This window comes from Balaenoptera acutorostrata, chromosome 9 (genome assembly GCF_949987535.1).
Source record: "Balaenoptera acutorostrata chromosome 9, mBalAcu1.1, whole genome shotgun sequence".
In the NCBI taxonomy this organism is placed as follows: Eukaryota; Metazoa; Chordata; class Mammalia; order Artiodactyla; family Balaenopteridae; genus Balaenoptera; species Balaenoptera acutorostrata.
In genome coordinates, this window is record NC_080072.1 from 46,803,044 (window position 1) to 46,816,718 (window position 13,675).

At 50.1% G+C, this 13,675-nt stretch overlaps 1 protein-coding gene across 4 annotated transcripts in view; it reads right to left on the minus strand.

Moving 5' to 3' along the window:
• Positions 1–1,143: 1,143 nt before the first annotated feature.
• AMPD3 (adenosine monophosphate deaminase 3) overlaps positions 1,144–13,675 on the minus strand; it is a 42,618-nt gene continuing 30,086 nt past the window's right edge. For all 4 annotated transcript variants that reach the window (XM_057553693.1, XM_057553692.1, XM_057553691.1 and 1 more), the window contains 8 exons: positions 12,587–12,718; positions 11,887–12,050; positions 11,042–11,168; positions 8,280–8,443; positions 7,126–7,246; positions 5,833–6,006; positions 4,107–4,217; positions 1,144–3,017 (listed from right to left, as the gene is read on the minus strand). In XM_057553693.1, coding sequence (XP_057409676.1) covers positions 2,841–3,017; positions 4,107–4,217; positions 5,833–6,006; positions 7,126–7,246; positions 8,280–8,443; positions 11,042–11,168; positions 11,887–12,050; positions 12,587–12,718 — 1,170 coding nt within the window. In that variant the 3' untranslated portion in view covers positions 1,144–2,840. The remainder of the gene's footprint in view (positions 3,018–4,106; positions 4,218–5,832; positions 6,007–7,125; positions 7,247–8,279; positions 8,444–11,041; positions 11,169–11,886; positions 12,051–12,586; positions 12,719–13,675) is intronic.

Below are 13,675 nucleotides of genomic sequence, written 5' to 3' on the forward strand. Positions count from 1 at the left end.
GGGAGCCCAGCAGGCTTCCTGGGTCCCAGTTGGTCAGGGGAGACAGTAGGCGTGCTCCCCCTTGATCCTCCAAGCCCCGAGGGTCCCTCCAGGCGTGGAAACCCCTCCCCTCTCCCAACTACCCCTCAGGTGCATTGGTCCTGTCCAGCCTCCGCTTCTCCTTCCCCCTCACTGCCCCCTCGTCCTACCCGGTCGCTCGGGGGTTCTTCCCGTCTCCTTAGGCGTCGAGGTCCCCTACCAGTGTCCGGCGGGCACCCTAGTTGTGGGGAGACATGAGCTCCGCATCCTCCCCTGCCACCATCTTGACTCCACCCCCTCTATACTTGTTCTTTGTAACAGTCGTAGTTCAGGTAGAGAATACCTAGGTATATTACCAACATATCACCTTCAGTTGTATCTGCAAACCCAGAGAAAGGTCAATATTGTTTCACCAACACAGCACCCAAACAAGTAAAGAGAAAGCCATAGGGATGTGCTTTCAACTCAGCTTTATCCAAGGTAAGAGAAAGTAAAGGCCCAGGACAGGCCTTGGTAAATACCAGCCCAGGAGCTTGATTGGTTTTTATGAGGCAAAGAATAATATTGATCATTTCAACAATGCAGTTTGAAGTAACATATAACGTGAACTTGAGCCTTTTAGAGTAAGCAAGGGATAACATGCCTCAAAAACCACTCTTTTAGAAATGTGGGCTAGTATACAATTGGTTTTGAGTCCAACTGTGATCACAAAAGAAAGTAGAGATCCACCCAAAAAGGCCAATTAGGTACAATGATGTAATAACAGTGCACAGTGCTATAGAAAAAGGTATCTGAAAAGTTTGCAGGACAGGTAAAATCCAACAGGTGTTGGCTGAACAGACTGAAGTTATATCCAAGGAAAAGGAAATGACCATGTGAGACTTTGGCATGAACTGTTACAGCAGAAGTTAGAGAAAAAAAGCAAAGTTTTACCTTCTGGGTTTTGCTTTGTAAAGCTTACTTTGCAAGCTTCAGTTCAAAATTTCTGAGTTTTCCTAGTGAATGTCATCCATATCTGAACCTTAGTAAAAAGATAAATTAGTAGTTATTATTGATAGCTTTTCATGATGCCCATCTTTCTTAAAAACTTAAAGATATGCCTTAAATAGTTTAAAACTATTGAGCCACAGTCCTAACAGACTTTATTTAATAATAAAAACAAATACTTGATACAGATAAAATGACAATGAAAAACTGTACAATACTTGCTATGTTAGGGCAAAAGTATACAAATGACTTTTCAAAAAATAGTGAATGCCTAACACAAATACTTGGTTTTCATTCAATTCATGATTAGCTGTAAGATAGCACATGTCTGCCTAGTAAAAAGACTACATTTATTGTTCTGTACTAAGTTGACCAGTGGAGGTGATAAGCATTATAAAGTAACAAGACAAGACAATCTAAAGTCAGGTAAGCATTTTCACAGGCAAAAATAGGGTTCTTCTAACTGTAATAATTCAGAAGGGCTTCCTGTAGTCTGCATTTGCCCACAGAGATAGACAGGAAGGTCCTTGAGCAGCTTGGTACCAGAAGCACACATCCTAAAAAGTTGCCAAAAGAGGAAATTCATTCATTTATTTAATATACATTTATTGAGCACCTACTATGTACCAGGCACTAGTAACACAGATGAAGAATACATTGGTAAAGCTTAAATTCAGACTAGTCTTTAAAAATGCTTTCTACCTGACCCCAGGGACCACTTATATCTTCTGAAGAAGTCTGCATATTAGGTAAAGGTGAGATTTCACCTTGGGGGAAAAAAAAATGCACCAGGTTACAGTGACAAAAAAAATCTAAATTTGTGAGGTCTGATGGAATAGTGGGGAAAGGACTGGATTAGGATTAGGGAAACCTAGTTCTAGTCCTATTACTTATTAGAGCTGTGTGACCTTAAGCAAACTTTACTTCTGTGGCCCTAACTCTTCATAAGTAAAATGATAATTGGGCTACAATCATAGAATATTAAAGCCAAAAGGAACAGAGGTCATCTAGTCCTGTGCTTTTCAAAGTCCTTAGTTCAAATGTAAATACACAGAAGTCCCAATGTAAAACTGATGAAAGCAGAGTCGCCTTGAAGAAGTAAAAGCAGCACCCCAGAACCTCACTACCCCCTGCCCACCCCTGCCTTGAAGTGGTCCAGGAGGAGAACTCACAGAACACCACTTGAAAACCACTCATCTAGTGCCAACTCTCACCTTTCAGATGAGGAAACCAAGACCCAAAATAGGAGTGATGGTTGTGATGTGAATATTTGGTTTCCTAAATAGAAAGGGAGGAAGGCTAAATAAAAGTTTTAAAAACTCATTTAAAAAAAAAAAACAACACAACAAAGGAAGTTTTCTAATTCTCTCAAAGTAGCTCCTTTATGAAAGGGAGCTTTGAAGTAGATTTTAAGGCAGCCAGCCCATCAGAGGCTGAAATAAACAAATACCAACTAGTCTGCAGGGCCTACAGAGAGGACCATGGCAGAAAACCACACAGCCCTCATATGTCAGTGGGCATTGGACCATGTAAGATCCTGGCCCCAACAATGCAAGCATTAGCACTTTCAAGAGAAACATTTGGAAAATTAGGAATGAGTACAGACAAGTGTCCAGCTCCCAGATCCCCAAGGAGGATTCACCATCTATTACTCAAAACTATTAACAGAAGTGGGCATGTTAGACCTTAAAGTGAACAGTGCAACCAAAAATCACTAGTTTGAAAGTTCTTCACAGGTATCCTCTCCGTGGAGGATAGTTTGGTATCTTGAACACTGTTAATCACAGCAGATTTGAAATTAAACCAGAAAGTTAAAATGCATGTCCAGTACTCGACTACTTGGTCAGGGCTGTGATCTCTTCTGATTTCATGGCATCAGACAGGAAGCTGAGCTCATTGCATAAGGTCTCATATCGGAACGCCATCCGGATCTGAGCAACATTTGTCTTTCGAATATCATTTCCTTTAGGTCCCTCTTTATAATAATTTTGTCCCAGAAATTTTTGCTTTTCCTGTGGACGAAGAGAAATACAAATGAAACAATATACCTTAGAATCACTTTCTATATCCACATGGCAGCTCTGACATTAACCACACCAAATCAGGCTAGTCCTCCAAAGCAGGTCCTCCATCAAGACATCTTTCCCCACAGAGCTCTTACAAAATTCCTCCTGGCCTCCCTCTCCTCGAGGTTGTCACCCTGACAACCACATTCATTCCCTTCATTTCCAACTGTGCTTTCCTTGATCAGAAAGGCAAGAACTACAAGAGCTGCTGGCAATGAAGAAGGCAAGGTGAAGGCGTGAAGACTCTAGCAAGGTGAAGGCGTGAAGACTCTAGCAAGGCTCTCCCAAGAGCTGACAAGAGCACACAGGTGTGTCTGGGGACAGCCAGTCCAAGGAATCAAGTCCCCACAAAATGAATCTTGAGCCTTAACTCTTGTCTGCATCAGCATCCAACAAGAGCAGCAAGATGCAGCCCTCTCCCTGTACCAGTGACACCACCCAGCGGAGGTACCCAGGGACCTAAGACACCATCTAGAGCAATGGTTCTCAACCCTGGCTCCATGTCAGAATCACCTAGGGAGCTATAAAAAAATATTTTTAATTACTGATGTCTGGGTCCCATCCCTAGAGTTTTCTATTCAATCTAGGTACTATTCATCTATTCAAGAAGTATTGAGTGCCCACTATGTGCCAGGGTCTATTCTAGGTCCCAGGGATATAATGCTGAATTTACATTCTAGAAGGCAAGACAGAAAAACACATGACTACATATGGCAATGTCATATAGTAATAAATGTTATGATAGAGAATGAGGACAAGTGTGTGGCTATTGTAGAATGGGTAATCAGGGAAGGCCTCTCTGAGGAGGTGACATTTGAGCAGAGGTCTGAAAAAGGTGACAGAGCAGCCATGAAAATTCAGGAGTCTCCACAGCGTTCTCCCCTAGAATATGAGTTTTCAGTGTGACAGAGACCCTGCTTGTTCTGTTCATCCCCAGTCCCAGGGCCAAGAAAGTGCCTGGCACACAGCAGGCATCCGATGTACATGTGTGTTGAAAGGACAGGAGGGACGGGGTGGTGCCGTCACACAGCATACCTGATGCGAGAGGCCGCTCTGCAGCACGCTGTTCCTGGCGATCTCACACAGGTCACACGTGCTCAGCTTCCACACTTGAGCCGCAATTGCGTATTCTTCCATAAGTGCTTCCTAGATTCCCCCAAAGTAAATGGTTAGATGGGAGACTATCCATTTCAATGCTTCACATGTTTCCCAAGCTAGAAACATCAGATTGACATTGCAGATTTCATTTTGCTTTACGGACTGGCACCTGAATAATCAAACAACATCCCCCCCACTCTTAAATTACAAACTCCGGAGATCTTTTTTGTGTGAAAGCTCAGGTTACCAAAGACAGATATATCAAAGAACACCTACAGATTTATCTGTTGACCAACACATGTTCCAAGCCCTGTGCCCATGACTGGGGATGCCAGCCTGCTCTCCTGTGCCTGTCTCCCTGTTGTGCACACTTTTAGTACCCACTCTATAGTCTTGCTTTGTATTTAACACATTTTCTTAAAATCGTCCAAAATAAAAGTTAATCTGAGTAAAGAACAGAGATGGAACATTAAATAGGAATGAGAAGTGATCAAGGATCAGTAGTGAGATAGTGTTAGCCCAGAAGCATTTGGGTTTGAGCTGTGCTTACGCTTTGTCCTCTGGGATGTGAAATGTCTGACATTTATCACAAGCCCTTCCATCACCTCTTTGCCACATCATTGCCTCTGTATTGTAGAGCAGTGGTTCTGAAAACATGGTCCCAGCATTACTGAGGGTCCCCAAGGCCTCTGGAAGGTCCTCCCTTTTCCAACTATGCATTTTGTGAGGCAAGATTTTCTTCATACACTTTGATAAAAGTAATTTATCACAGCAGATTGACTGCAGAAGCAGAGATGAGAATCCAGCTGTCCTCTATTAAACTAGATATTAAAGAGATTTTCAAAATGCCATTCTCGCCATTCTCAGTATTTTGTTACTGTAGTTTGCAGAAATATGGTTATTTCTCATAAAAGTTGCTAATTTTGTTAACATTTAATGATTTATTAGTGTTATTTTACATGAGTTAGTATTTTTCAATTTCACACAGTTAAGTATCACTAGATACAAGGCATGTCAACCACAGCTCTCTGAGGGCCTCAGTTCTTCAGAATATAAAGGGGTCCTGAGACCAGAAGCTTGGAGCTTGGAGCCTGTCCTAGAAGACCCAGGCACCTCTATTTTTACTAATCCGTGGCTGGTCTTATCAGTACCACCCAAACGTGCTGGTACACCAGTGACTGGTCCCCATGCATGGCATCGCCTTTTCCTTCCTCTTCAGTTTCCCAGAGATCCACAGTGTGCTAGTAATAATAGTGGTAACAAAAACGGTAGCTAACATCTTTAATACATGCTGTACGCAGACACTATATTAGACACTGATTCATTATCTTAATGAATCCTTACAATAAGGTAGAGGTGGACATAGGGACAATTTTATCCCTATTTTACACATGAAGAGGGATAAAATACAGAGAGGTCAAGTAAGTAGCTCTACCAACATCACAGAACTAGTGAATACCAAAGATGGAAAATGAAAGGCAAAGAAAAATCCTCAAAGATTCAAGAAGCCCAAGGGCTCCTGGAAGGAGCACTTCCCTCACCAGAAAGTCACTTCTTGTCTTCAGTGGGCCACCAATGCCACCCCGAAGGCAGAGCTGAGCCGTGTGCTCAGGTGCCGGCAGTGGGAGGACCTACAGTCCTCATCTTCCCCTAAAGTCCTCACCTTCGTGTAGTGGAACTGCATGGGGTCATCGGTGGAGAGAGAAATATGCAGTCCCTTATGCAGGAATTCCCTCAGAGGGTTTTTGGAATATTCGAGGAACAGACTGTTGTTGCTAAGAGGAGACATGGCAATGGGGATCTGAGCAAGGTAGTAGAGATACTGCAACACCGGACTCTGCAAAAGAACCACCAAACTCAGGAAACGAGCCAGCGAGGGGAAGGAGGGATGGGGGAAGCATTCACCAGGGGAAACCAGGGGTCCGGGCAGTGTCTGTGGGAGCCCCCAGTCACCCCGAGCTCCACAACGCCAGGACCCCCAGGCCCACCCTCCACGTTTACCTCACTACTGCATCAGGGCCCATCCCTCCCTGGGACTGCTCTCCTGCCCACTAAGCGCTCCCTCTTGGCTCCAGACTGGAGGCACAGCTCACTGCAGGAAGGGCACCTGCAAGGCCCCGGGCTGACCCCAAGCTACGTCCTCAGCTGCCCTCCCCCAGGAGCTGACCCCAATAGGTCAGTCCTGGAGATGCCCCACTTTTGTTGCTTTGAGCTCTGACCACAAACATTCAGGTTGAGACTGTAAACACTGCAGCTCCTTGGAGGTGGGAAGGGGCGGACCTGACCAGGCTAGAGTGGTTCTCTGATGTAGCACCCACCCCACACAGAAACGTGAAACACGGTTCGACCTCCCCAGGACCAGGGAAGGAGAGGAGTTTGAACAAATATCCTTCCTATGGAAGTGAGTCAAAATACGGAGAAGACAATGCATAGAGTTCATGGTAGCATGATTTACACGAGCAAAAAGTTGGGTGGATTCTGTGCAACAGCTGGAGCCTGGCTGAATCAGTCACAGCCCAACCGAGTGGCGGCTGTCCTTTCAGCAGCCTTTAGAATGAGCAGTGCAGAAAAACGCTTGTGATGAAAAGTTAAGGGACTCTGTGTTCTTTATGATAATAAGCATATTAGAAATATGTTCTGGAAAAAGATGGGAATTGGAAATACTAAAAAGCTAATAATGCTGTTTCTATTAAAGTAATAGCAATAAGGATATTTTTCCATTTCTCCATTTTTTTGAAAATCTAAATTGTGATGTATTTGGCTACATTTTTTCATAATTAAATATGAAGCCAAGAGACTACAGACGGCACAGCCCAGAAAAAGGCCCGGCCTTCCTGCATCGCTGGCCAGAGCCTCCCAGGGCGCAGGCAGGAGCCCAGGTGGTCCCACTCCTCCCCAGGGCAGCCCCGGGCGGGACTGTCACTGCAGGGCAGGCATCTCTCAGGGGCCCGGTTACCTTCTTGAGGAGCAGCCCATGGGAAATGTTGTCGGCAGTCAGGAAAGCAGATACCAGGTGAGTGATGGAGCCAGCCTCCCCGCAGTGAGGCCGGAACAGGAACGTGCTCAGGCCCCGTTCCCTGCAGACATGAGGCTTGTGGTGAGAAAGAACCCCTGGTCCACCTGCCCCGGGCCCCATGGGCCTGCACTGCTAGCTCAGGGCCCACTCCAGGGGAGACAGTCCCCCATGGCAGGGTCCGCACCGCTGAGGCAGGGCACCCTGGAAACCTCTCCCCAGGTGCTGAGGCCCAGGCCCAGAGCTCCTCAGAACCAAGAGACATCATCTCCGGGAACAGAGAGGGCCTAGCCCTCCATCCTCTCCTCCCCTTCCCCAGGGCCTGGTAGCCCAGATTCATAGACCTTCAGAGCAGGAAAGCCCATGAGAAACTGGAGTCCAGCCTCTTTGTTATAAAAAGGGGGTAAACCCAGACGGCGTCAGATGTCAGAAGCCACTGAGCAGGGCAACAGCAGAGCTAGAACTAGAGCCCCTGCCTCGGAGAGCTCAGCCCAGGACCCCAACCCTGGCTGTCGCCTTTCAATCATGGTCCCACTCAAAACTTCCACACCCACAAACTAGCGCTGGCTGAGGCTGAGCTCTGAGGCCCCGTGGCCCAGCAGGGGTGGGAGGACGCTAGACGTGTGGGCAGGGACCGGCTCAGTGTCCTGCCTCGTGGGCCTCACCTCCGTGTGTGCGCTGTGGGGAGCCTGGGCGTGAGACCACCAGATGGAAGCTCCGTGAGCGCGTGGATGCAATCTGTTTTGTTCCCTATTATGTGTCCCGTGCCCAGGACGGTGCCTTCACATGGCAGGTACTGTGATTCGCTGAATGGATAGACGCACGTGTGAACACCATTGGTGTGGAGGTTAGTGAACGTGTGTCAGCAGGTCCTGTGTCTCTATCATATCAGGGACAGACATGCACACATGTAGGTGTTGGTGAGTGTGTGTATGGACGTGTGTCCAGGCATGGGGTCTGGCTGCCTTGTATGTGTGGTCGTGTCTGTTGCAGCAGGCATGCCGGCATGTGTGTGTAGCCCTGTGGGTACGTGCCCTGTGAGGCGGGCTCAGGAGCACCCCCTGGTTTGAGGTGTGCACAGGGGCCAGCTCACCCACCTGCGGAGGTTGTTGAGCACCATGATGTTGGCATACATGTAGTACAGGTAGTAGCTGTAGGGCGGGTTCTGCTCGCTGGTCCAGACGTCCGGGCTGGGGCTCTTGTCTGAGAACATGTGATCGCTGTGCTTGGACTCATCATCCACGCTGTCAAACCCCGTCACCTGGGCAGGAGGAGGGGTCCTGCATCAAGCCAGGGCAGACGAGCTGCCAAAGGCCTTGGTATATGTGCAGCTGAAGTGAGCCTGCTAAAGGCATTGGAGCCCAGGCCTCTCAGGTGTGAAACCTCAGCTGGGGACCCCGTGGCCTGCCTGAGCCACATTCTTCCCAGGGATAGGGAGTGGGCTCAGTGCCCCAGTCTGTCCCTCCAGGGCTTCCAGAGGTACCCCGGAAGTCAGTCTGGAGAGCGCCAAGCCCCTGTGTGGTGGCAACAGTGAAGGGAAACTCAGGCCAGGCCAGGCCAGGTGAACGGTGAGGCAGCTATACTCACCTCCCATCCTTCGGCTGTGCCATCAGCAGCACTGACAACAGCTGTGAGGGGGAAGGGGACAGGCATTTCCCCTGCACCTACTGTATGTCAGGCCCTGCTTGAAGCACCTACCACACACCAGCTAACTTAATACTCAAGTGACCCTGTGAGGGAGGGCTTGGCTCACAGCAAAGCAGGGCCAGTTAAGGAGCTTTCCCACGTGAGATGACCAGCTCTGAGCCTAAATGGGATCAGGGTCTGCACCGTTTGGGGCTGTAGGTGGAGGATGCCCTAGAGTGGCCACGATGTCCCAGGTGTGGCCAGCTGGGAAGCCTCTCAAACAGGCCAAGGCGTGCGCCATCCAAGAGGGCCCCTTGGCAGGCTGAGCCATGGCTCTTGGGGACTGCCCCCCGAGCAGGGTCTGAGCAGCTCAGGAGATGCCCATCCTCCCACTGCACTTACACCTCAGCTGGGGCCCACACTACGCCTCCAGGGCCCCACCCAAGTCACGGGCTTCCCGTCACCTGCTCCCAGAGGTCAGGCCCTGACGGAGGATGTACCTGCGAGGACCCAGCTCTCAGCCAGCATGCAGGGCAGTTTTGCTCCTGTCACTCAGCCACAGCTGTGCTTTGGGAAGGGGCCCCTGAAGGACCGGCTGAGTCTGCCTGTTCCGAAATGGCAGTAGGGGCCCAGAGGAGCAAGGGACCACCAGGGTCTTGGCAGAATCTTCCCTGTCACAGTCATTACGTGTCAAAGGAAATGACAGGGTCCCACTGCAGCTCTCAGCACGGCCTGGACAGGTCTGGGTGCCGGGGCAGACCTCGAGTTCCGCTCTGCTCTGCGCTCACTAGCTCCATGCTGCACCTGAACTCTGGGGGCCCAGCACGGGGGCAATGTCAGCCCCTCTCCTGGGCTCTGCTAACACAGGGCCCCAAACTGGGCCTCCCATAGCCTCAAGCACAAAACATGTCCAAACCCCACCTCCTCCTCCCCCAGCCTGCTGTGCCCCCATTGTTGGCAGTGTCCTCTGAAAGGCACACCCTCTGCTCCCAGCAAAGCCAGGCGCCGGGAGGCCCCCCTTGACTCTTTCCCCTTGCTCACCTTCAGGGTGTGCCCAGGCCCCATCCATTCTCCACCCGTGCCCACCACGCCGCCCAGGGGCCCCGCCCGCCGTCTGTATACGCCTCACTTTCCTTAATGTGGGGATGACCACACCCGGGCCAGGGCCACTTCTGCCCCTTTTTAGCTCTGATCTCTCAGTTTTCACTTCCTCATGTGTAAATCGGAGCTAGTAGCTTCACAGGACTGTTGTGAGGATTAAGTGAGATAATCCGCAGTGTCTAACACACAGCAACACATAATCATGCTGCTTACTATTAACTCCTACAAAATGACGTAAAGTGGGGCAATCGTGAGGCTGAAGCAAGATCACGTCATGGCGTGGATCACCGGAGCAGGGAGCGAATAATCAGTGTGAGCTGTGACTGCTGGTTCAAGCCCCCCGCACGTCTCCACTGCTGGAGCAGGCCCCCTGACTCTCACCTTGCCCCCTGCCCCCCACCTCCAGCTCCTTCTGTTCCAGGCCTTTCTTCACACAACAGCCTGCATGGTGTCTGTCTAAGACATAAATTCAGTGCCGGCCCTCAGCCCCTTCAAACTTTCCTGGCAACCCCCCAACTCCCCCAACCCCTACTACACACACACACATTCACACATACACACACACTCACACACTCACACTCACTCAGTCACCCCTCCCTCCCCCACCCCCAGCCCTCTGGTATCTTCCCCACCTCCCTCACTGTCGGAAACCATCCCCATAAACTCTACCAGGCACTGAACTTGCTTCTCACCGTCTGCAGCCAACTCTATTCTGGGCACCCAGGGGGCGGGACCAGCTCCTGCCCACCCCACCCCCATGCCCTTTCTGGTTAAGTCTCTCTTCCACCCTTCTCACCCTCTCCCACAACTAACCAGGGTATTTTGTGGGGCTTGTGTACTTAACCAAACAAGGTGGGAGGACCATTGGTTTCTAAGCAAAAGCAGGAGCCTGAAATGTCTGCATTTGTAACGACCTGAGGCTATAGCTGGCTTCCCAGCACCCCACCCATGCCCGCAGGGCCGCCCCAGAGGAGCAAGCTCATTATTCTAGAAATTCAGCTTCTTGGGCTGGCCACCTCATGCCTGGGGCACACCACTGACAGGATCCTAGAAGGGAAGGCTGACCCAACCCCCCGGAATCCTCTCCTCCCTCCCTCACTGGGTACATTGCCTGGGCGCCACCCACACTTACATATCTGAGGAAGAGGTGAAGCTCTCGGTGATCTTGAGGATTAATGGTGGCCTCAAAAAGGGGCAGAAAGATGTTCTCCAGCATCTTCCCAAAGCTTGGCAGCAGCTTCTTTGACCTAAATATGTCACTGGGGGAAAGCGGAGACTTGCTGATTAAGGTGGACCCAACAGCCCCCTTGGCCCATCAGAGACCAGCCCCCGCCCCAGTCCCTTCCCTCAGGCAGCACAGATCCCCATTTAAACACCCAGGGTAGAGTCAGAGGTAGGGCTCCAATACAGATCCTCCCCTCCTCGCCAAGTTCTGCAACACTAGGCGTTGGTGGCACACTCAACACCTACCCATACCCATCAGAGAGCTTTCTCCAGCTAGAGGCCGAGCTGGGAGTGGGGCACTGGGATTCAGGCTGATCCAACTCTCTCCCCTCAGCTCAGTTCCCCTAAACCACATGTCCCAGGCCCATCCAGGGGCCACATTGGCCAGACTGGAGAGGACAGTGGTGGTCTGAGTCATATCCAGGGAGAGGGCCAGCAGTGTAGGCCCCCATCAGGTCATTCGGACCCTGGGCCTCACCCAAAAGGATAGCCCATCCTCAAACCACAGTGACAAGAAGATGGGCAGTAGTTCCCACCAGGCCTTTGCACATGTATGTTCTTCAAAGAACAGAGTTGAAGTGTCACAAGGAAGTCTTTGCCAACCACCCCGCCCTGTAGGAAAATCCCTGGGGCAGAGAGGCCTAGGCTGGCACTGGAACAGGCCCTATCCCTCAGTAGCACAGACTCAGCAGCTCCTATCGGACAGGTTGGCGACCCCAAAGGACACAGGTAGACAGCAGCCACCTCACTTACTAGATCCGGGGCACCTGGATGATCCAGCGCATGTTGGGTGAGTAGACCTTGTGCTGGATGAACCAGCGGGCCAGGTTGGGCCACTCCTTAGGACTGCAGCCGTAGATGGAGAGCCGTGGCTCTGAGTACTGGTACTTGCTCTCCTCCAGCTCCTGGGCCACCTCCTGGCAACAAGAAGAGCTCAGGTCAGCCCAGAGCACCCCAGCTGCTAGATCCTGCAGCTCCCTCAGCCACCTGCTCCTGGGCTCAGAAGGCCTGATCTACATCCCCTTGCTGCCACGTCAGCACTCACTCCACCTTCCTAGGGAAGAAGGCCTTGGACCTGCACAGTCACACACATGACCAGGCCAGACAGCAGAAGCATCTCCAAATGGGGCTAACCTCTACCCAGTGCAGGCTGCAAACACACAGAGCAGCAAGCCTGGATGCCGAGAGTTGGGCCAGCGGTGGACACCCTGCCCCCTCCTCTTGCCTGCAGTCAGCACAGCCCACACACAGCACAGCCTGCGCACTCGGCAGTCAGTGGCCAGGGCCACGGCACTTGGCACCCAGGCACCTGCACCTCGCCTGAGCTGGACGGTGGATGGACGGGGATTCACGAAGGGGAAGAGGACAGGAGGCCCTGCGGGGCCCCCACCCCATGAATGCAGATGCTGTCAGGAATCCGAGGAGGGCTTGGAGAGGTCCAGGGCTCACTCACCTTGACCATCCGAGCAAAGTACTCTCCTCCCAGGTAGTTTTCAGTTTTCAAATACAGGTCTCGGAGCTCACTGGCCCCCACAGGGTTGTATTTGGAGTTGAACTTGTCAAAGCGGTGGAACGTCTGCCGGCCCTGGAGAGAAGAGACACCAGCCAGATCACCACGCTGTTCTACAGCCACCACACACATGACCCCTCCAGGCCTTTACAAGGCGGCCTCTGTGAGCCACACTGAAAGATACCTTCTGTGTCAGTTCTTGCATGAAAGCTTGGAAAGTCCCAGGGCCAGGATCATGCATCCTCACTCAGCCAGCACTGGGGTGCTTTCGCGAGGCCTTCTGTAAAGGAGGATCAAGGGCCTCATGCCTCCAGGAGCAGGGCTGGCTGAGTGAGCCGAAAATACTGAACCATCAGTAATAACGTGTGTCCTTTTACTGTTTAGACTTCATGAGGCACTTTCTCCACATTGCCTCATTCAGTGTCTGGTTTAAGATTTTTTTATTGTGGTGAAATGTACATAACACAAAATTTACCTTCTTAACCGTTTTTAAGCATACAGTTCAGTGGTATAAAATACATTCACGTTACCATGCAACTATCACCACCATCCATCCCCATAACTCTTTTCATCTTGTAAAACTGAAACTCTGTACCCACTAAACAATAGCTCCCCCAGACCCTGGTAACCACCATTCTCCTTTCTGTCTCTATGAGTTTGCCTATTCTAGATGCCTCATACAAGTGGAATCATACAGTATTTGTCCTTTTGTGTCTGGCTTCTTTGACTTATCATAATGTTTTCAAGGTTCATCCATTGATGTAGCAGATATCAGTACTTTATTCCTTTTTAGGACTGAATAATATTCCAGTGTGTGTGTGTGTGCATTTTATTTATCCATTCATCTGATGATGGGCACTTGGTTTGCTTCCACCTTTTGACCACTGTGAATAATGCTGCTATAAGCATTAATGTGCAAGTAACAGTTTTAGTCCCTGCTTTCAATTCTTTTGGGTACATACCTAGGAGTGGAATTGCTGGAATATATGGTAATTCTATATTTAACTTTCTGAGGAACTGCCATACTGTTTT